General features: G+C 42.8%; 1 protein-coding gene across 2 annotated transcripts; it reads left to right on the plus strand.

The window, feature by feature from the left end:
• Window positions 1-7605: 7605 nt before the first annotated feature.
• FEM1C (fem-1 homolog C) lies at window positions 7606-21414 on the plus strand. Of its 2 annotated transcripts, none has more exons than XM_072360287.1 (3): window positions 7606-7785; window positions 8047-8778; window positions 16362-21414. In XM_072360287.1, the coding sequence occupies exons 2-3, from the start codon at window positions 8235-8237 to the stop codon at window positions 17669-17671; spliced, it is 1854 nt and encodes a 617-aa protein (XP_072216388.1). In that variant the 5' UTR covers window positions 7606-7785; window positions 8047-8234; the 3' UTR covers window positions 17672-21414. The 2 variants fall into 2 exon arrangements, with proteins under 2 accessions (XP_072216388.1, XP_072216390.1); XM_072360289.1 differs by having other exon boundaries at window positions 7652-7785; window positions 8112-8778; window positions 16362-18881.
• The last annotated feature ends 654 nt before the right edge of the window (window positions 21415-22068 follow it).

Here is a 22068-nt window from a genome sequence, read left to right on the forward strand (position 1 = left end):
CTGCTTAAGTGCAGAGCTGATGGTAAGCTTTGACATGAGATGCATTTCCTTATCAGGTATACAGGATCTTGAACATCACTGATTTCACTTCCTGAAGTTGCAAGGAGACTTAAGCTGAAGAGTGGAGGTCATATTCTTGCAAAGGATTGCCTTTACTCACACAGTGCAGCTTTCTTTCAGCCTTTATGACATTACAGAAATCTTTGCAGAAGGCAAGTGATGCAATGCCTTGAGAATTTGCTCAACTACTCCTGTGGGATCTGAATAGTAAAAATCACTCTTTTTCCAGAAAATAACACCGATGTAAAAGAAGGGATAAGTATATAAATCATGTTTATGTGTGACGTACATTCTCGTTACTCAGACCAATTCTCTTTCACGTGTATTTGAACCTTGTCTTAGAAAAGAAAGCAGATGCTTAGAGGCATTTCCTTATTTTTACAATCTAGAAAACAAGTAATTTTTTTTTTTCTTTGTTACAGAATGCTTCCAACATCTTGAAATGAAAGTGCTGCTTGTCTTCTTGAGAAACTGCTTTGTTTCCTTTCTTGTAGATTGGACATTGCTTCCAAGAGAGGGCAGCAAACAAGCACAGAAACTGCGTGCCTGGTCTTACAGTAGGTTACATGTGAATTCATTCCAAGGGGTCATTAGTACAGAACCTCTGTAGCTCATTGTAATTACTTTTGAAGCAGTTAACTTGCTGCCAATTCCTTCCCACTCCAAAACAAGCCTCTGGTCTGTTTCGTTTTCTTTGTGTTTTCTCTCAAACAAAAGAAATGAGCCAAAACCTTTGCTGAAACATTTGAAAACAATTGCCACAATGTGAAATCATGATCGGACACACCACAGGCTGCTCCGGGGTCAGTGCAGAAGGAACATATTCCATCTGCTGCATTCCCACTCATGCAGCTTGCAGGGTACTAATAGCATGTAATGAACAAGGACACGTGAAACTATATTACGTCTCCATTTCCATCAGTAAGATATCTTAACTGTTCATGCCATAAACTTCCTATGGCGGACTGTTATAGACAGCATGCTGTCTTGCTCTGCAGCAGGTAGTATTAATGTGTCTTAATCTTGTGTACAAGGAAGGAACAGCTGCGAGTCAGACTGAGCTTTGGCTTTGAGTGCTCTTGATGGATGTCTCAAAGCAGGTAGGGCAGGACAGCTCCTAGCCCACCACCAGAGCATAGAGACCCATGCTGCTTGCTTAAGAAACCTCAGCCTGGTAAGGGAGGACATCCATGGTGGATTTTCCTGTGGATTTGCTCACGTCTGTAAAGCATGGCCATGGTATTAAGAATCCTTGCTCTTCCATCATCTTTGCAGAAAGGGAGGATGCCCCTATCTGTTTAGCCCCAGCCACATAAACAACAATTAAAGGAATAAACAGCCCAGAGGCTGTTTGTGTGAGTTCTCCATTCTGTCCCCCACTGCACCAACAGAGGAGAGCACAGAAGGATGGATAACCCCCCAGCCTGCACTCTCAGCAAAGCATCTCCCTTCACAGGACAGGCGCCGTGCCTAGAGCAGGATCCCAGGGTTTGGGTCCTCATCTGTTGTGACAGGTGGGTATCCACAGGACACATCAGACCTCCTCATGGGTGACGGAGAGCTCAGCATCCCATTCATCAAGGAAAAGAACTGGCAAGAATTGAACTGGAAGTGCATCTTTTCTCTCTGTTTTTCTTTCAGTGTGTGATAGCTTCCTTAAGGCAAACTGATATGTGCCATTTTACAAAGACAAGGAGTTCTTCAGCATTGCCCTATTACTTTGTAGCTTTTTTTTCTTTTTGTCTTTATTTTTTGTTTTTTCTCTTTCAGAGGGGAGATGACAGATGCTAGTCACATCAGCAAACCTTTATGGAGCATCAATTAACAAGCAGTAACTAAGCCCAAACAAACTTCTTTCACCAGAGAGCTGAGAGAAGAGGCTAGCAGCCTGAATACAGGCCAGAGAGCCTCTAGGTTAGTTAATGACCTGCATGGTCAATCTATTGAAATCAGAGCTGCTACTTCGAGAAATAGGTGTGTAGATACTTTGATTTTGTTCGTGATCTTTTTAAGTACAAAAACATTTTCAGGGGTGCTTTGTTGTTTCAGTGGAAACATTCTGGCTCATTTTCACTCAAGACTGGTATGTTTTTTTAGAGGAAAAAACTAGGCAACTGTGGTGGAGATAATGCTCTTCAGGGTAACTGTCATGAGCCAAAGTGGGAAGACCCACAGAACTTGCATTGTTTTGAATCACTTTTATTTTGTGTATTCCAAATATCCAAGTTCTTAAGCCATTATGGTCAGAATTAAGAGAGACCTTCAGTGGTGCTTTTTCTTCCTGTGTTTGATAAAACTGCTGCCTGCGATTCAGTAATCCACATTACACTAGATTTCAGAATAGTTTGGTATTGCTGGCATGGACTGCAATTGCTGAAAGAACACTGGAAATCTTTCTTTTTTTGTTTGTTTGTTTGGTTGGTTGGTTTGGTTTGGTTTTGGTTTTGTGGTTTTTTGTTTTGTTTTGTCTTGTTAAAACATGGCAGATTATCATTTTCTGAAGGACTGAAAAAAAAAAAAAAAAGCATATTCTGAATGTGAGAATGTGAGGACAGTCATCTCTGGCCAAAACTGTGCTTTGCTGACAAGAAAAGGCTGTGAGAGGGGCTCTAATGTTGGGATCTGTATAGGCACAGCAGTAGTGGGGAGGCAGCTAGCAGGGTACATGTGCCACTGCCTGCATGCAGCATGATTTTGGACATAGTGTTTTGCATTCTGCCTCTGTTCTCTGCTTTGCAAGAAAGGAGAATATTAGCTGTGTATCTCTGCCCCAAACTGGGGCATGAACCAGTTACAAACACACAAAGTGCTCCAGCCACCTACAGGTCACACCCCTGTGCCATGGGAGAGATAATGCACAGATCCAGGGAGATGCTGGGGCAGCCCTAACCCAACAAGCCCCTGGTGCCAGGTGCAATGCCCACCTAGACAGGAAGCTGCCTTCAGATGGAGGCACACTTCAATGTAAGTCAAGGTGACTTCATCCTTGAACCCCTCACCACAGAGGCACTGATGGAGCTGCTAATGCAGAGCCATGAAGAAGGCTACAGCTGTGGATGTACTTCCGAGTTCCTCTCCTGGTGCTGATACTTTTAACTTTTGTTATGGCATCTTTTTCTTTTGCCTGGTGTAAATCTAGGTTTTCCTGTAATACTTAAATTAATAAATGTAAGACATCCCATCTATGACGCAAAGTATATAAAACCACACTTGTGGGAAGATTATGCACAGTAGGCAGAAAATAAAAGGAGAGTTGGAAAAAGTCTCAGAAAAGGGAGGAGGAGAGGTCTACCACCAGGAATTATGTAGCCAAATACTTACAAAAAAGAAAGCCTATTCTCAGTCTCCTGAGCTGCCAAGTCAGTACACTGCTATGAAGGCATTTCTTCTGGCTGCTCCCAGGAGACATCAGTAGCTCTGCAGTGAGAAACCAGCACTTGCAGGCAATACCCTACTGTGCAGCTTCCAGGCAGTGTCTGGGGGTAAAAGTCCCCCTGGTCATACCTGTCTAAATGCAGTTCTCTTTCATTATCCATTTCAAATGAAAAATGTTCCTGCAGTGTGATGCTGTCTGCTGCTACTGCTGCATACTGCCTGCAAGAACCACACTAAACAGCTATTCCGCATGCTAGATGCCTGCCAGTAAAAATTACCATCTCATTTTAGTACCAACAAATGCAGCTTGTCGTTACCGGTGCCATACGCAACCTCAGTTTCTGAAACCTTTACCTTTCCCATTGTATGATATGTGCCTGTAGCTGAGCACTGCTGGACTTAGTGGGATGCTCAGTGTGCTACCTGGCAGGAGTCAGCTGCCCAGCCACTGAGAGCCTGCCAGAGAGCTGCAGACCTCAGCTAAACAAAGCTCCTGTCACGAGCTCCAGACTGTACCCTCAGCAGACTGCTGCTTCTACGTGCCTCTTGTAAGTTGGCTGTGTTTGTGCTGTCTGCAGAGTTCTCAGAGTATGCATTTTCCAGTGCTTAAAAGGCTGTGCGGAGATATTACGAGAGGAAATTTGTGTCGTGCACTAAGAAAAGCCTGAGAAATGTGTAATGTCATCCAGCTGTGACCTGCCCCTGCTCTCATGCTTGTGATGTGAGCAATGGAAAAGCTAGCTGGGTCACCCTACCCCATCAGCAGTATGGTAAAAGAATTTGTGAGCTTACCACCAAGTGAGCAATAGAGCACAACCCACTGCATACATGAAATTAAGTCTGAAGCTGAATTTCCTCTCTGCAGAATATGGAGCACAGTTGCCATGACAATAACATTTGTAGACTCTTGCTTGCATCCCAGAGCACACTGCGACAGCCCTGGCATCACCTCCTCCCTGTGAAGGTCCCAGATTTGGAAATCAGCGGTGGTGAGGCTAAGGGCTGCTCCAAGCACTCTGCATCTCCCACCCACCCTGAGGTGACTTGCATGAGGAGACACATTCCTGGGTGCCTGGGTGCTGAAAAGCTTAGGAAGCGCACTGGAAAACTGCTTTGCCACGTATCTGGTGGGTTAGGTGCTGAAAGGCCTCTGAAAGCATACCAGCAACACTGAAAAGTATATTCTTGTTGCAAAAATTCTAGCCCCATCAACTTGGCATGCGGCAAACATGAAGGCTAGGTGCCATATCACCCTGCCCCATATTCATCCCATACAGAAAGGGCAGGGTTAAACCAGGAGATCTTCTTCTCAGAAGACTGCCATTCTCATTCGGCATAACAGCTAGGAGGGACAAAAGGCCACCAAAATACAGCCCCTCATCCTTCCCACGCCTTCTCAGATTTCAGTGCCAGGGATACAGGCAGGTAAGGGTGGTTGTGGCCAGCAGCAGCTCCATAAGGAGAAGAACTGTCCCACAGAGGTCTCCAGTCTTTCTTAGCAAAAAACCACCAGGCAGACAGGTAGAGGAGACATCCCTGTGCAAGGGAACTGAAAATATTAAGCGCAGAGCCTTGTGTTGCAGCAAGCCTAGAGTGAAGCCAGGCTTTAAAATAGCTTTCTGACTACCCACACCAATGCTTCTCAGCAGTGAGTAGGGAACAGTGGTCAGAGGGAGAACAACAGAAAAGCCACAACTTGTAGTCTCAGAGAAGCAGGTCCCAGAGATGAGGAGCAGCACATTTCCCTCTGACCAGCTGCCACTGCAATTTCTCTGAAGGCGAAAATGAGAAGGGAAGCCCCCTCCTTACCTACAGACACCTCCCCAGACACAGACAGAGCACACTTGCCTGCAGGTTTTGGGTTATATTCAGAAAGACAGTGCTCTTACAAGATGCATGTTGCTGCTGCTGCATGCTTGCAGTGACAGCTACAGCTGCGGATGTCTGAAATGTAGGGCCACACTAGAGCCCACATCAAAGCCAAGGGCTGGAGGATAGCAGACATGCCCAGCCATCCCACAGCTTCTTCTGCAGCTCCATCATGCTGTGCCAGGCACTGCCCTGCAGTGTTGCAGTCCTGCCTGTTGCCTAGCACTAGCGTTGTATTGTTGTGTTTATTCTCTCTGCCTGTGCTGCTTACAGCAAATGCAGCACGTCTCTGACTTCCACCTGCACCCCTTCTACTGAGTCTACCGGAGTCTACTTTGCCACAGAGATGCTTGCTTCCAATGCTTTGGGCCCCCTAGAGTCTTCTTGACCTGTTTCATTCCAGAGGATCAGCTCCCTCCTTTTTCTGGGTGTGATCTGATGAATCAGTGGAAGGATGGATATTACTAAATATCACAACTAGCCGAATGGCGCGACGGTAGATGAAATACTTGCACCATATTTAGAAAACAGAGGTTATTATGTATTTTTAATTGCACTCACTGAAGAAATCTTGTTGAATTTCGTAACTACAGTTCCACGTATCTGTATCAAGGCTGTCAGGCCTGTCTTCACCTTGGACTGCGAGCAAAGAAGGGAAAACAGCAGGAGGATAATATGGATGGGGTAAAGAAGGGCAGGACAGAGACTGTGAGCAGCCTCCCCCAGGATTTCACTTGTGTAACAAAGCAGAACAGGTATAGCCCACGGCATGTAAGAGGCTTTTGGTGTCACGAGGTCTTGACCTGGATTTTAGCAAATCAAGGCATTAGTCACACCAACTCACTGCACGCAAAGTCGCCACACACAACCAGTGTCTCTTTGGTGGTGGATCCCATCAGGGCACAGCACGCCTTGCTCCTGGCCTGGATAGCACCATGAGAATTACCAGCTCTGCCTAATGGTTACAGTAGGGCAGACTAATTTTTGATGTGTTTGCCATCTACATCTGCATCTGAGTTGGAACAACCACACCAATCGATGTGAGGATATTTTGTACACGGCAAATACTGCTTCAGGAGGGAGTTTTATTTTTTGGCTGCTTAAATTCTGCTGTGTTAAATTCACTAGTTTTACTGTTTGAAACAGCACTTGTACACCTCCAATTGCTAGCCCACTGTGCGCGTTTAGGGAGGTGAATCAATACATCATTTTCCGTAATACATGCATACACATGCACATGTGAACATATTATATGCATGTAAGTAATTTAAAATCCTGTAAAACTGGAGTGATTATACATGTTGTAACTAAATTGATTACTATTTTTCTCAACAGTTCCTTAGTACAACTATAGAAAACCAGTGAGCCAAACACCAGTGTGGCTTTCAGCGAGGTCAAATCCTAGCTCAGCTGATGTTGTTGGAGGCAAAGCTTTACCTTTTCTCTCCAGGGCACATGGGTAGAGGTGATCATTTACCTATTGAAGCGAGGAACTAAAGGACCAGAACTCTCGCTCTTGGCCTGTGTCCACCCATGGCCTACAAAGTGTAACTCACAGTTGCGCTAGCTCAGGGTCTAGCAGAAGTATAGTCATGCTGGGGGTACTCCCTGGCCTGTGATGAAAAGCAGGATAAAAAACTTAAAAGGATCTCCATCTTAATGAAGATGAATCACTTTTAGTGTCTGCACTGAGAGCCGAGGTACATCTCCCCTCACCAAGAAGCTGCAGCTGCCATGAGGCCTCCCCTCTAGGCTAGGCAAACTGAGGGACCTCAGCCACTCCTCATACACCTTGCTCTCCAGATCCTTCCCCATCTTTGCAGCCCTGCTTTGGACATTCTTTATGTCCTTCTTATACCATGGTGGACAAAACCATGCAAAGCACTTGAGGTGAGGCCACAGCAGTACAGGGACAGTCCCTCTCTCACGTTTTATCCAGAAGGACACTGTGAGAAACAGAACTGCAAGTTTTGCTGAGGTACAAAAATACAACATTCATGGTCTTCGCTCGGTCATCTAGACGGGTGACCTTATCATAACAACAAACAGATTATGTTAGTTAAACAGGATTAAACCTCGAACCCACGCTGGATGCGGCCAGCGACCGCCCTGTCTTTCAAGTGCTTGTCAGCATCTCCCTGCTGTCAGTTGCCCCCACAACCCGTGCCGACAGACACCAACCCCACACCCGGCGCCCAGCCCAGCCCAGCCCGCCTTGTCTCCCGCGCTATACGGAGATCCGCCCCTTCCGCCCTCCGCCTCCCTCCCGCTGCGGCGCAGTCCCTCCCTCCGTCCGCCGCCAGTGGCTGCCGGGCGCCCGCGCGGTTTCTTTATTGGCGGCGGCCTTGCCTGCTAGGCTGCGTTGCGTCCGGGTGTGCGGCCGCGGCTGAGCGTCGGCCCGCGGTCTGTCATGGAGGCTCTGGAACGGGGGCGGCAAGCGGCGGGAGCGTCCGCGTGAAGGCGGCGGTTGGCGGCTAAGAGGTAGGAGGGAAGGGAACCGCTGGGCCGGGAGGCGGCTGTTGGCGCTGCCGTGGGCAGGGCCCGGTCCGGGCGCCGTCCTGGGGAGGCGCTGCGCAGCGCCGGGAGGGTCCGCGAGAGGCCGCTGGGTGGGCTGTGCTGTGCTGTGCTGTGCTGTGCTGTGCTGTGCTGTGCTGTGCTGTGCTGTGCTGTGCTGTGCTGTGCTGTGCTGTGCTGTGTGTCTGCGGAGAGGGTGGAAGCATTCTGGATTGTTTTTTCTTGCAGATCTGTCAAAGAGAACCGGTGATTGGTCTGGACCTTGCTCACAGACTCCATGTTGTCCCGTCTAGGTAAAACCGATCCGAGAGAAATTTGGGGGTTTGCTGTAGAGCGGTTGTGCTGCCAGGAGATTCCTGCTTGTGACTGAAAGAAGCAGGCGTGTATCTGCCCGGAGCTGGAGAGGCGCAGGCTAGATGGATCTAAAGACAGCAGTGTTCAACGCAGCTCGTGAAGGCAAGCTGCGGCTCCTTTCCAAGTTACTGGCAAGCAAAACAAAAGAAGAGGTGGCCTCGCTGATGTCAGAGAAAACCGATGGTGCCACACCGCTTCTGGTGGCAGCCCGTTACGGTCACCTTGACATGGTGGAATACTTGTTGGACCATTGCTCCGCATCCATAGAAGTTGGCGGTTCAGTGAGTTTTGATGGTGAGACCATTGAGGGAGCTCCACCGCTCTGGGCAGCGTCTGCTGCCGGCCACTTGAACGTGGTTCAGTCCCTTTTGGATCGAGGTGCTTCTGTCAACAACACAACCCTGACGAATTCGACTCCCCTCAGAGCTGCTTGTTTTGATGGTCACCTGGAAATAGTGAAGTACCTCGTGGAGCACAAAGCAGACCTGGAAGTATCAAATCGCCACGGCCACACGTGCTTGATGATTTCCTGTTACAAAGGCCACAAAGAAATTGCTCAGTATTTACTTGAAAAAGGAGCTGATGTTAACAGAAAAAGTGTTAAAGGTAAGTTGCTTTACGCTCCTTGTGATAGATAGGGATAGAATTACACCTTCAGGAGGCTGTGAGGATCCAAAATTAGTCTCACGTAGATGAGGAGGAGATAAACTGTACTCAGCTATGTTTTTATCGTTTCTTCAGTGTACTCTTAACACAATTTATTTCCGGGCTGATTAATATTAAGCCTCGCATTCTTCAAATGTCATGTGAACTGATATCCGTGTACGTGCAAAGAGAACATAAACTTTTGCTGGGGAACGACTGTTGGTTAATGGAGTTGAATGCTCAAATGTGTAAGCATGTGTTTCTGTTTTTATGCTGTGTCTTAAAAAGAAAAAGAGGGGGGGGGGGGGAATAAAAAGCTGTACTTAGGATTGACTTGTGCCAGTAAGACTAGAATAGGGAAAGATGTAAACAAGGGAAAAGAATCTTTCCTACTCTGAGAAGAAATGAGAACTTTACTCCTCCACCACTTTTCCCTCCACGTTCTTGCATCCTTTTGGGCCTTTATTTTTTTAAGGTGTTGGTAAACAGAAGTGTATGTTAGGATTGAGAATAGCTTCAGGTGATGGAGCAATAGCATCAGGATATCTGTAAAATAAAGGCAGAGGCCTGCCCTTCACACTTGGCACCTTTTGTCAGTCCTGTTGCAGAGTCAGAGTGAAAAATTTGTCTTTTTGGCTTCAGTAGGAACTGCATAGCCTGCTTGGCTGAACCCCTGCCATGTTTTGTTATACATCAGAGTTTCATGTGGTGATGATACTGGCCTAAAAAAGCATGCCAAGTATTCCAGGTTGCAGTTAATTTTTAGCTTACTGACCTAGGGTTGTGTGTCCATTGTGTTTCAGTGGTGTGGTTTTTTTGTATTTCCCCCCCACCCCGAGGAATAACACTTCCACTGCCTCTTTCTGGTTAAATTGTATTGGTAGCAAAATAATACAGTTAATGGTTGATTCTGTCACAATTTACTTTGGGCCTGGGTTATTATATTATATTATGCTAGTAAATGACAAGCATGCAAGCAATGTATTTGAAAAAAGCTGCTAAGCAAATATACTTTATTTCAGCAAATCATGCAGATGTGGGGGTTAATGTAAAGCAAGATAACACAGATTTGTCATAAGTGTAGGAAGAGAAAAATAAATCCTCCTTTGCAAGGATTTAAGCTTACTTATGAATCATCTTGGATGTGTGTTAGGACAAAAATGTCATTTTTTTCTAAAGGGTGTTCTCGGAGCAACACGTTGAGAATAAAACGTGCCTCCTTCTATTTGGTTTTGAAAAGGATTGTGTCCCTTTCCATGGTAGGTAAGGGCAGAACAGAGCTGTAAAGTATCTGATGTAATGGGGTGGGGGGGGAGGCAGGAAGGAGGAAATCTGAGTGTTGTTTTCTTCGCGTTGGTGAAATAGACTTTGATTTGCTGCTTCTTGTTATTTTACTTTTCTACTCTGTTAGGGCTTTTTTGTTTGCTTAAACTGCAAGGCATTCCTGAGCGTTCTTACTCTTCATTCCTCTGTCTTCATTCCTTGCTCTGTTTATGTCCTTTAGTTTCTGGTGTGACTCATACCTTAGGCACATGAGCAAAAGTTACTAAGGTGTAACTGCTCCCTGTTGATTTGAAAAGAAAAAGTTGGATTGGATAAGATTTAGATTGTAATAACTCATTTAATACCTTGAGCTGCAATGCGTCTGAATGACTCTGTGTGGATAATATCTCTTGGTCAGATGTGTCCTGACTTTTTGTACTTAAAAATTCTCTCTCATGTGATCCCAGCAGTGAGGTCTCCCCACAGCCTTTTCCAAGCTAAACAAGCCCAGTTCCCACAATCTTTCCTCATAGGAGAGGTGCTCCAGCCTTCTGATCATCTTAATGGCCTCCTCTGGACCCACCCCAAGAGCTCCATGTCCTTCCTGTCCTGGGGTCCCCAGGCCTGGATGCAGCACTGCAGATGGTGCCTCACAAGAGCTGAGCAGAGGGGGACAATCACCTCCCTCTCCCTGCTGACCACCCCTTTTTTAATGCAGCCCAGCACACAGTTGGCCTTCCGCGCTGCAACTGCACACTGCTGGCTCATGTCGAGCTTCTTGTCCACCAGGACCCCCAAGTCCTTCTCCACAGGGCTGCTCTCAAGGAGGTCTTCCTCCAGTCTGCATAAATACCTGGGGTTACCCCAGCCCAAGTGCAGCACCCTGCACTTGGCCTTGTTGAAGTTCTCATGGGCCCCCTTTTTGCAGTCTGTCCATTCCCTATGGATGGCTTCCTTTCTTTCCAATGTACTGACAGCACCATTCAGCTTGATGTCATCTGCAAACCTGCTGAGGGTGCACTCAATGCCACTCTCTGTGTCACTGATAAAGATGCTGAAGATTAACCCCTGAGGGGCACTGCTTGTAACCGGCTTCCACCCTGGCACAGAACCATTGATCACAGCCCCTGTGCTACCTCAGGCCAATTCCTAGTCCATCAAACAGTCCATCCTTCAAGTCCACACCTCTCTGATTTAGAGAGCCGGATGTGGTGAGGGACCATGCCAAAGGCTTTGCAGAAGTCCAGATAGATAGATGACATCCATCGCCCTTCCCCTGTCCACCAAAGCTGTCACTCCATCAAAGTGTATTTTCCTGTTTCCAGCAGGGTTTGTGTGACATTGTCATATCCCACCTCTGCATTATTTTCAGTTTCTCCTCCCTGCCATGTATTAGAAAGTCGACAAAGTGTAAGTCTAGGTTAGTAGAGAGATGCAAGTCTCGAGTGCTCTGCTCTTGAGTAGTGGAACTTGTTTCTGTATCTAAGCTCAGTTTTAGATAGGCCCCTTCCTGGGCCATTTATGGGGAAGCCTCCAGTTCTGTGAAAGCTGTATTTAATGTAAACTTTGCAGTGCTTAGAATTACTAAGTTCTCTATAAAAACAAAGAGGTGTAATTTCTCCAGAGGTAGGTTCAGAGAATTGCTGTTTATAGGAGTTTATTACATATTTTCTTAAATATGCTATTCACCAAACCAGAAAGGGGTCAGGCAAAATTGCTTGATCTACCCATTGTATTTCTCCAATAGAAATGTCAGCACAGTGAGTTGGTGAGTGGTGTGTTTCAGCAGTGGTGGCAGTGGGTCACTTCTGCAGGGCGCAGACTTCGAGTGTGGCATGCAGGCTCTTTTTCACTGTGGTCAAAATTATGTGTAGGTAACGGTGGCAGCTATCTTGAAAAGCAGCATTCTGTAGGTGAGAATTCACTCTGTCAAACGGTGTTACTGTGCTCTTTGTTGTAGTTTCCTTGGAAGGAAATTGGAAGCATTACTGTCGGAGCAATCTACCTTCTGATTACTGATTTGGACTCTCTTGGTGATAGGTCTGGGGTTATATTTGTTGGAATTGGCTTGTGTATTTAAATCAAGTGTTTTGTATAATTACTTTGCCTGCCGACTGTTTTTAAACAAATCTCGTACTTAGAACCGCAGACAAAACATGTTGGCCTTGCATTGCAAGGATCAGTTATATGCAGAGTAACAGAGCACATTAATCTTTATTCTCCTTTTCCAGGCCTGCTGCAATAATGTAATTTTCTTTTTTTGTAACTAGTAGGTGAAATACACAAGTTAAGTACACAATTGCCATCACTTACGACCTTCAGTACTACTGCTGTAGTAGCTGGGGGGAGTAATGCGGTGTTATCTTTGCATTTTCAAAGTACAGTTAAAAATCTTTCTGTCCTTAGGTTATTAGACCACAGAATTTGACTGGATTGACTTCACGAAATAAAATGAAGGATGAATCTTGTTCATTTGGCTAGACTATTCTGAACGCTATGGAAGTATGCAGACCTCAGTTATTGCAAGTTGTTTATCAGGAGCATACAAGCAGTAGTACTGTATTTCAGCTCTGTTTTTATGTGAGAGGCTGGAAACTATAATGCTCAGAACTGTTGGGAGAGGAGAAATCTTTAATACTTGTTTTAGGTTTTGGGGTGGTTTTTTTTTGTGTGTTTGTTGTTTTTTTTCCTTTTTTTGGTGAATGCTTCATGACAGAGCACTTCATTTTGTGGGTGCTCCATGTGTGATACGATGTGAACCTGAACCTCAGTAAGAATGACTGTGAGTAAAATAAGGAAGATCGGATAAGGAAATAATAAGGAAAATAAATCAGATTGGTGTAACATTTTCAAGTAAATTTTACTACCAGAAATCTGGCCTTTTTTTTTCCCCCCCCCCCCTTCTGTTAGGAAGTGAGTGTACTTAATATAGGTTGCAAATCAAGTCAGATCATTTTCTGTGTCACTGCCTTGCTTTCTTTTCATCCCTGTGTTTCAGTTCTATTCTGGGAGTTACTACTTTCTGACATAGAAAGACACGACCTCATTATAAATTTGAATCCCTACCCATACGAGCGTTTTGTAACACTGGGAACGTAGGGATTTGATCTGTGATATGGAAGATGTTTTTGTAATGCCTGTGATATGTTGAAAAATAAAAGTAAGAAAAAAAAAAACAGGCAGTTATGATGATAATTCAAGTTGGGAGGGAGTGTTGATCTGCCTGAGGGGAGAAGGGCACTACAGAGGGACCTGCATAGGCTGGATTGATGGGCCTGGGCAAACTGTGTGAGTTTCAGTAGGGCCAAGTGTCGGGTCCTGCACTGTGGTCACAACAACCCCAGGCAACCCTACATGCTTTGGGAGGACTGGCTGAAAAGCTGCCTGATGTAAAGGGACCTTGGTGTGCTGATGGACAGTGGGCTGAATATGAGCCAGCAGTGTGCCCAGGTGGCCAAGAGGGCCAATGGCATCCTGGCTTGTATCAGGAATGGCGTGGTGAGCAGGACTAGGGAAGTCCAGTTCTTGTAACATCTGCTGTCTTCTATACGTGGCCAAATTCCTGCAAATGATTTCAGAATTGAAAGTAAACGAACAAAATTTAGTAATATAATCATTAGAAATAATGTAAAAAGTCAATTCCCCTCCTTTTTGTAATCCTCTTTTAAATACTGAAAGGCTGCAATAAAGTCTTCTAACAGTCTTCACTTCTCCAGCCTGAACAAGCCCAGCTCCCTCAGCCTGTCTTCATAGGGGAGAAATTAAATTCCTGTACAGTATGTAGAATATAGGCTTATTATCTCCAATGTCACTGCTGCATCTTCTTTTAACAGTGCTTCCTTCTCATTAACTGTACATCTACTATCTAGTCATAGTAAGTCAGGTGTAGATACTAAAAATTGATGGTAATGATCTTCCTTTATTAGCCTGCACATTGTGGTCTCCAAGGGATCCTGCAGTATAAGTTGCTAAAAAATTACCCTAATTCTGATGATGCTGTTAGTAACCAGTGTTAGGTCCTGTCCAACATCCTTATTTCTAAATTGGAGATATGGGTTTAAAGGTTGCACTATTCTGTTAATATGGAATAAGCTGGGAGGTCACAGTAGCCAGAGAGCTACTTGTGGTCCATGGCTCTTACGTCCTTTCTGCTCTGCCCTTGTGAGGCCCAACTGATGGAGAAGTTTCAGGAGCAGCAGTTATGTGTTGATGGATCTACGGGATATAGTACAAATAGCTTTGTGGATCCTATTCTCAAAGCCAGCAAAGTATTTAATAATTGAAGGATTTGTGAGTCCAGTATTACTAACGTATTTTGTCTTTAGTATAGTTAAGATGTAAATACTGTCGTTGTGTAAAATATTGACCTGGAGGTAGGAAGTAGAGGCAAATTCCAGAGTTCCTGGGCCCTGCTTTGAGTGGGGGGCTGGACTTAAACGGCTGTATTAACTGGTGATTCAGGCAGCACCCAGATGCCTCTGGTTTTGCTTTCATCACTACATGAAGATGGCCAACACTTTGTGTTGGATGTCTTTATCTGCTTACTTGTTTTACTTTGTAACAGGTGATAGTGAAGTAATTGTCCACCACTGGAAAAACATGTTTGGAAAAGAACACTTTGCAAGTTGGCTGTCTGAAATCAAATACTTTCTTTTATGTTTGGAACTTAACGCTTGAAATACTGGTTGATGGGCAGAATACATTCATAGCTGTTTTTCTGCTGCAATTGCAGCACTGTTAAGCTTTAGCATTTGAAAAGAGTTGTTTGCGCTTCTTTGTATGAATTTGATTAGTATGGCAGTAATTTGTTATTATTTGGTGTGCTTGAGTTGAGATTCAGTTAAGCCCTGAAAAGCAACCATTTGTCCTTTCCTTTATTTTCCTGGCTGCTGGAAATGAAAGCAAGAAAAAGGTATTGAAAGTGCTGTCAGTTCTTCCTAAGATGGTTTGCAAGCTGGTTTGGGGAAGGAGCACTGAACTAATTTCCAAGTGAAGTTTTGAGAAGTGAAAGATGAGGAGAAGAGAGTGAGAAAGGGTCAGCAATTGAGGTAGTTATGGGGGAATCAAGGTAGAAGGCTCTGTGTCCTTTATAACATTTTAGTCTGTTGCTTTGTTTCCTAACCTGCTTGTTGGCATAGAAAAGCTTACCAAAAATGTCAATGAGAAAGCTCTAAGAAATTTATCCCTCATTTTTTTTTGAAAAGCAAAATCCAGTGACTGTGAATGGGGAGCTCTGGGAAAAGATCTCTTTGGGGAGTGTGGAAACTTGCTGACTGCGTAATAGAAATGGATGATCTGGCAATCAGTTAACTAGGATTTCACAGTGCTGATAATTAAAAACACCTATTGGAAGCAATAGGAACAAGTTACATGAGCTTTTCTGTTAATTGTTTTCGTATTGGTGGAGTGGGAGGCTGAAAAGTTAAGCCAGAACCTGTAGTATTCATAATACAGTGTGGGTTTTACTTTGATTGGTTTTGAATTACACAGTGTGAGGTTCTGTACTGGGAAGGGATCAGGAGGGCTTATCCGTCTTAGTCACTTCTCAGTGATGTATTTGTATTAGAAGGCGTGCAAAATTCTCACTTATTTGGAACGTAGTAGTTCAGTATTTCACTGTTGTGTCCAATGTTGTTTCTAATTAGCTTGGTATATTATTTTTAATCAAGTGGTACTAGCGCATGCTAGAACTTTCTCTACGGTTTTAGAGCTAGAGGTGTCTTAAATTACAGTCTGTGCAGTGGCAGGCATAGAAAAATTATCTGAGTGTAAATAAGACTCTTCCAAAATAGATGGCTGTGTGTTTTGTTGAAGGCATTTTCGTGTTGAGTTAGCTCATCTTTAGTTTTCATACAGGTCACACTGTTTTTAAACATTGTTGAAGATAGGGAGAAGAAAACTTGACAGGTGAAGAAGGGAAAAGAAAACAACACGGAGACAACAAAGTTGGAGCTTTTTGCTTCCTATTTAGGAGCAGATCTAGAAGAAAAATCGCACGTGTAGTTGGGAAATCTATTTTAATTTTCTCCTTATGAATGAGACAAAAAGGCTTTTAAGACTTGCCTAATTCCTTCACAGAGTAACATCAAGCATTTTGATTCCTTTAACTGCCTCGTAATCTTGGTATTTTATTTTCTTAGTCAGATCTTAAAGTATTTTAACTGTCCTCTAAGCCTTTCATGTTCCATAAATGTCAAATCAGACTTCTTAAAATGGTTAAAGTAGTAGGGTTTGGCCTCTAATTTGATGGTTTGTGTCATTTATTTTCTTCTCTTGTGTAGGAAACACCGCGTTACATGACTGTGCAGAATCTGGAAGTCTGGAGATCATGAAGATGCTTCTCAAATATTGTGCTAAAATGGAAAAGGACGGTTACGGGATGACGCCGCTTCTGTCAGCTAGTGTGACAGGCCACACAAACATTGTGGACTTTCTGACCCAGCATGTGCAGACCAGTAAGGCTGAGTGCATAAACGCTCTGGAACTTCTAGGAGCAACGTTTGTTGACAAAAAGAGAGATCTTCTTGGTGCTTTGAAGTACTGGAAGCGAGCTATGGAAATGAGATACAGTGATAGAACTAATATCCTGAGCAAACCTGTGCCGCAAACACTAATTATGGCCTATGCATATGCTAAAGAGGTAAACAGCTCTGAAGAGCTAGAAAATCTTATTGCTGACCCTGATGAGATGAGAATGCAAGCTCTGTTAATTAGAGAACGTATTCTTGGCCCGTCTCACCCAGATACATCCTATTATATTAGATACAGAGGTGCTGTCTATGCGGACTCTGGCAACTTTAAGCGTTGCATCAACTTATGGAAATACGCGTTGGACATGCAGCAGAGCAATCTGGATCCTCTGAGCCCTATGACATCCAGCAGCTTGCTGTCATTTGCTGAACTTTTCTCCTTCATGCTGCAGGATAGGGCGAAAGGCCTACTAGGCACTACTGTTACGTTTGACGATCTGATGGGTATACTGTGCAAAAGTGTTCTTGAAATAGAGCGGGCCATGAAACAAACCCAGTGTCCTCCTGATCCAGTACAACTGAACAAAGCCCTTGCCATCATTTTGCATTTAATTTGCTTGTTGGAGAAGGTACCTTGCAGTTCAGAACAGGAGTATTTTAAGAAACAGACTATTTATAAGTTTCTTAAGCTTCAGCCTAGAGGGAAGAATAACTTCAGTCCTCTTCACCTTGCTGTTGACAATAGTACTACATGTGTGGGTCGCTACCCAGTTTGTAAATTCCCTTCTCTACAAGTTACTGCTATCTTGGTGGAATGTGGTGCTGATGTAAATGTCAGAGACTCTGATAACAATAGTCCATTGCACATTGCTGCACTGAACAACCATCCAGACATCATGAATTTTCTCATTAATTCAGGTTCACACTTTGATGCCACAAACTCGCATAGAAAAACTGCTAGTGATTTGCTGGATGATAAAGAAATAGCCAAAAACTTAATCCAGCCCATAAACCATATTACATTGCAGTGTCTTGCAGCCCGTGTTGTAGTGAATCGTAACATACACTATGCAGGCCACATCCCTGAAAAACTAGAGAACTTTATTTTACTTCATAGATGATAGTGTGAAATCCCAGAGCACTGCTTTCTCTGAAGCACGACTAGGTGACAGTGTTTTGCTTTGAACGATGTTGTGATACACCAGCATTCTCTTAGCTTGCTCCATCTTGCTTACATTAATTAAAGCGTTGTTATCATCGGTTTGGTGGAGTTGGTTACCCAGTATTTAATGTATGCCATATATATTATATTTTGTGAGTTAAATAGAAATGAAACGCCATATTTAGACTCTTAAAACTATTTGCCAAAGGCTTGTCTATTCTGGTCTTAATTGCCTGATGGCTGTTTGGAACTGAGTTGAGTGTTTTCCACTGAAGTCTTATAGTATAACTGTTGTGTGGATTTTTTACAGTTGGAAGGTCATATTTTTTTTGTTGTTTCTTTTTTTCTTTTCTTGAGCGTTTCTACTCTCTTCTTTTCTATGGACTCATTGCTGAGCTGTTTGAGTTGGATGGACTTGTTAACATTTGCAACTACCATAAGTGCTTTTATCTTTTCTATGCACTGGTTGAGTTATGACTGTTGCGTGTGAGCATACTTCTATGCAGCACTTGGCCAATTTTGAACTAAACGTAGATTTCATTTTGCAGTTGTTTTTGGTTTGTTTTTCGTTTTTTTTTTTGGAGATTTTTTGAGAATGCTGGCTTCATAGCATGACACACTTTGGAACTATTTACCAGTTCTCCAAACTTGGATTTTACTCCTCTGAGTGCCGTAACTGAGGTTTCTTTCCTCTTGATCCTCAGGAGATTTGAGCTAAGTTTTGGAGAAGAAAGTCTTTCACGTGATAATTTCCCTGAACTTTAAGTCTGAAAATCATTCTGTTGCATCATACAGTTAGGGGAAGAGTATTCATTATATACAACTGACGCCTTCCCCTTTGCAGTCATGTCTTGCTTGTGCTGGTTATGTGACTAGATGTGAAGTTTGTTCAAAGTTTAACCTCAGACTTAACGATACACTTTAACGAGCATTAGATCAAATGAATGCTGTAGTTTTAAATTTACAGATCAACTTTAGCTACAAAAGAAACTAAAGCATGTTGGTGGCATGACGCTTATCAGTCCAGATTTAAACATCACTTAACGTTATTTTGACTGTGTGGCTGTATGGCAAGGTATTGGGAGTTCTATAGCAGTGTCCCTTCTTCCATTTTGAATATCTTTATAAATATTTGCATGTTCTTTTCTCTAGTGTGTCAGCTGTACTTTAAAAAAAAAGAAAAGAAAAAAAAGCAGAAGTTCTGTTGTGTATAAAGCTCCTGATGAAAGTACCTATTTTTATAATATTTGCACAACAGCTTAGCTTTTACAACAGAAAGGGCTCTTTTGACTTGTTAAATCTATAAATGGAGATCATAAATGTGCAATTCAGGTAATTAATATAATTCAGCACTTTACTGTTGATTAATAGTAGATTATATTATGGCACATTAGCCCTGCAAATGTCTTGAGGTGAAATTCAGTTCTGTTGAGTAGAATACGCTTGTAAGTTTCTTAGCCTAGCATATTGGATATTGTTGACTTAAGGTTTCATTCCAGTGGTGGGTAGTAAGCGTACCTATGGGCTTCTTGCTCCAGAAGATTCAACAAGTTGGCTTATGCCTTTTGTCAGATGTGTAGAAATTTAAAGGCCAAGTTAACTAGATAAAATCTATCATGGGAGAGTAATTTTTGATTTTCTAACCTCACGTTGGAACATCTTTGTCTTCTGTGAACTGAGTTGAGGAAGAATGTGTCTTGAGGGCACGTTAGAGTAGTTCTTCATTGCTTTCTGACTATTTCGGGGTTCTTTCTAAAGTGTACACTACTAGCTTGGTCATTCTTGAAAGAAATACTGGAATGTTTTTAAACAAAGGTATGTTGAAAGTGCCATTGGTGTATTGCCACTTTTAGGCTTAACATAGAAGTGGCTTTCACCTGTTTATCCCAATGCCACGTGTGCACTTTTGAAAGCCTGGGAGTGAAGAAATCCAGATACTGCAGTGTATTTGCAAGCTAAACTATTGAATTAGCTGGAGTTTTCTGAGTTCTGACGATTAAAACATGTGCCACCCCAACTGTCCACGCTGAGAACAACAGCTTGACTTTTATATTCCTTATCTTTATTTTTTATGCTTCTCTACTGCTTTTTAAGTGGGAGAAGTCACGCCACAGTACAGATAATCCACATTATTATACTAAGTCATGAGCATACTTCACCTTTTGGTAGGTTGCAGAAAGAAAGATTTTTAACAACTCTAGAGTTTTATACTCTGGAATCTCACTTGGTGATTTTAGTTTACATTTGCCTGTGTAATTTTCTAATAGCCAGTTTAAAATCAGTTATTTGGACCTTGTTAGTCCAGAAATATAAAGTCAGAGAAATTAACTGTTAGCAAACAGTATCTGTTCTATTGAAGACATTTCCAAAATGGTTAGAAAGCAGATCATGGCTAAATGTATATAAATCCAGTGGAGACCCAGGGAAGGCCTATTCTGTGAACTGTTTGCTTTTAATTTTAAGAACTACCTTATGTGATCGGGAGTCCTGATTTACTGTGTACAGTTCTGTCTCAATGCCTGATGACGCAAGCCAATCCTGAAGTGCATCATCTCCGTTCAGAAGTTAATTTTTCATGATGTTGAGGCTATCTGCTGAACTCAACGCTGCGATTTTCGCCTGGTGCTTGGTGCATTTAATTATCTTTTTCCATTTCCTTCTCGACCTGTACGTTCACATTACTCTTTAGTTTTTGCTTCATTAAAAAAAAGTCAGTACGAGGCCTGTGTCAGATAAAACGTTATGGATTGATTTCAGGATTTTTTGAGTAGAAGGGCCATGGCAGGCCTTGTATATATGCTCGTACCAATGTGTGGCCAGTGCTGATGGGAAGTAAGAGATTTTCCCTTAGCTGCTGGTTCAGCGCAGTATTGTCTCCACTGCAATCCATATATCAACCTTCTGGACAAGAGGTTTTGGTTTTGTTTTGGTTTTTATTTTTCAGCCTCGTTACTCATTCAGTGGTGGCTGTAAAATGATTTTAGTGAAACCTATTGATGTTCAATGCAGTAGCGCAGCTCTTGATGTGGTCAGGGCAATGAACTAAAGAGCGTTCAGAATACATTCAGAATACAGGTGTGTTTTTTTTTGTTCTAACATTACCTATTCTTGTCATATCTGGGCTTTTCTCTGGTGAAGTGTGCAGTTCCTGAGCTACCAGCACAAAAATGTTGAGAACACTGTGGATAAAAAATAATTGTAACGCTCAGCAAGGGTGACACAGGTTTTAAAACTGAATAAGCAGTTTACAAGTGCAAGGATACCTCCTTGCTTGTTAAGACCTCTTAAGGTGTATTTGGGGATTATGAGGAGGGAGCAGGGATAGAAACACTCATTGGAGTTTTTCTTCCATTCTTCTTGGGCTTCAACAGAAATACTTCAGCCAGGTAGATGAACAGTACTGTAGTAAAACGTGAGATGCTGTTCTTATCAAAGCCTAACATTATATTCCTGCTTTTGTATCATGCTGGTAACAAGGTTCCAGCTGTTGTCTGTGATGTCTCTGTGCTTTTTAAGTGCAACATGAATGCACTTTCTGAAATGCAAGGCAGCAATTCATTTTCCATTTGTACTTCACAGCAGTCCCTGGCTAGGAAGTTATTTTGTGTATTTCTGAAGTCCTCAAAAAGTTCTCTCCTAATAAATGTTTTGCAGCTCATTAAAATTAAACTTTCAATTTTTTTTTTTTTTTATAAAACACTCAAAAAAGAAAAAAAAAAAACTTTTAAAAAAAAAAAAAAAAAAAAAAAAAGGAATAGAATGCCATAGCAAAATCTTTACAGAAGTACTTTAAAAGGGGATAAAAATGTGCCTCTCCTCGGTTTTATATCAACTGCAAGGTGATGGTGGCGGAACATGACTACTGTTGAAAGAGCTTCCTCAAGCTTTGGAATATACAGAGTGGAATGCATGTTATACTCTGAAATGTTGACAGATGTGTCCGTGTAGAATTAACACTAATTTCTATTTTCTGTGACTGCAATAAAGTCAAGTGGTTTTTTGACGTTTCAAAGTAACTACGAGGAAATTAATGGGAGACCTACTAGACTGTCCGTATCTCTTGGCTCCGAGTGTGAATGTACCTGTTGAACCCTCAGTGAGGGCAGAATGAAAAAAGGTATTGTTTGTTTGGTTTTAACTGATTTTTTTGTATTTGTTCCATTCTACCACAGAGAATTCCTGTGCGGGGTGAGCTTCATGTATGGAAACATTGCAGTTTCTTTTTTACGTGAAGTAATTTAGCTTTAGCATCAATGTTTAAAAAAAAAAAACAAAACAAAAAAGAATAACAAGCATATTTCTGTGCTTACATTCTCTTGAGGCTCCAGATGCAGATTATATTAAAAATATGTTTTG

The sequence above is a fragment of the Excalfactoria chinensis genome, chromosome Z (assembly GCF_039878825.1).
Source record: "Excalfactoria chinensis isolate bCotChi1 chromosome Z, bCotChi1.hap2, whole genome shotgun sequence".
Classification (NCBI taxonomy): Eukaryota; Metazoa; Chordata; class Aves; order Galliformes; family Phasianidae; genus Excalfactoria; species Excalfactoria chinensis.

What these genes read in the sequence shown, in the direction of transcription:
- FEM1C (XM_072360287.1), top strand. Translation starts at nt 8,235, where the DNA reads ATGGATCTAAAGACAGCAGTGTTCAACGCAGCTCGTGAAGGCAAGCTG. An exon ending in TAACAGAAAAAGTGTTAAAG is followed by an intron (nt 8,779 to 16,361) that starts GTAAGTTGCTTT and finishes TCTCTTGTGTAG; the next exon opens with GAAACACCGCGTTACATGAC.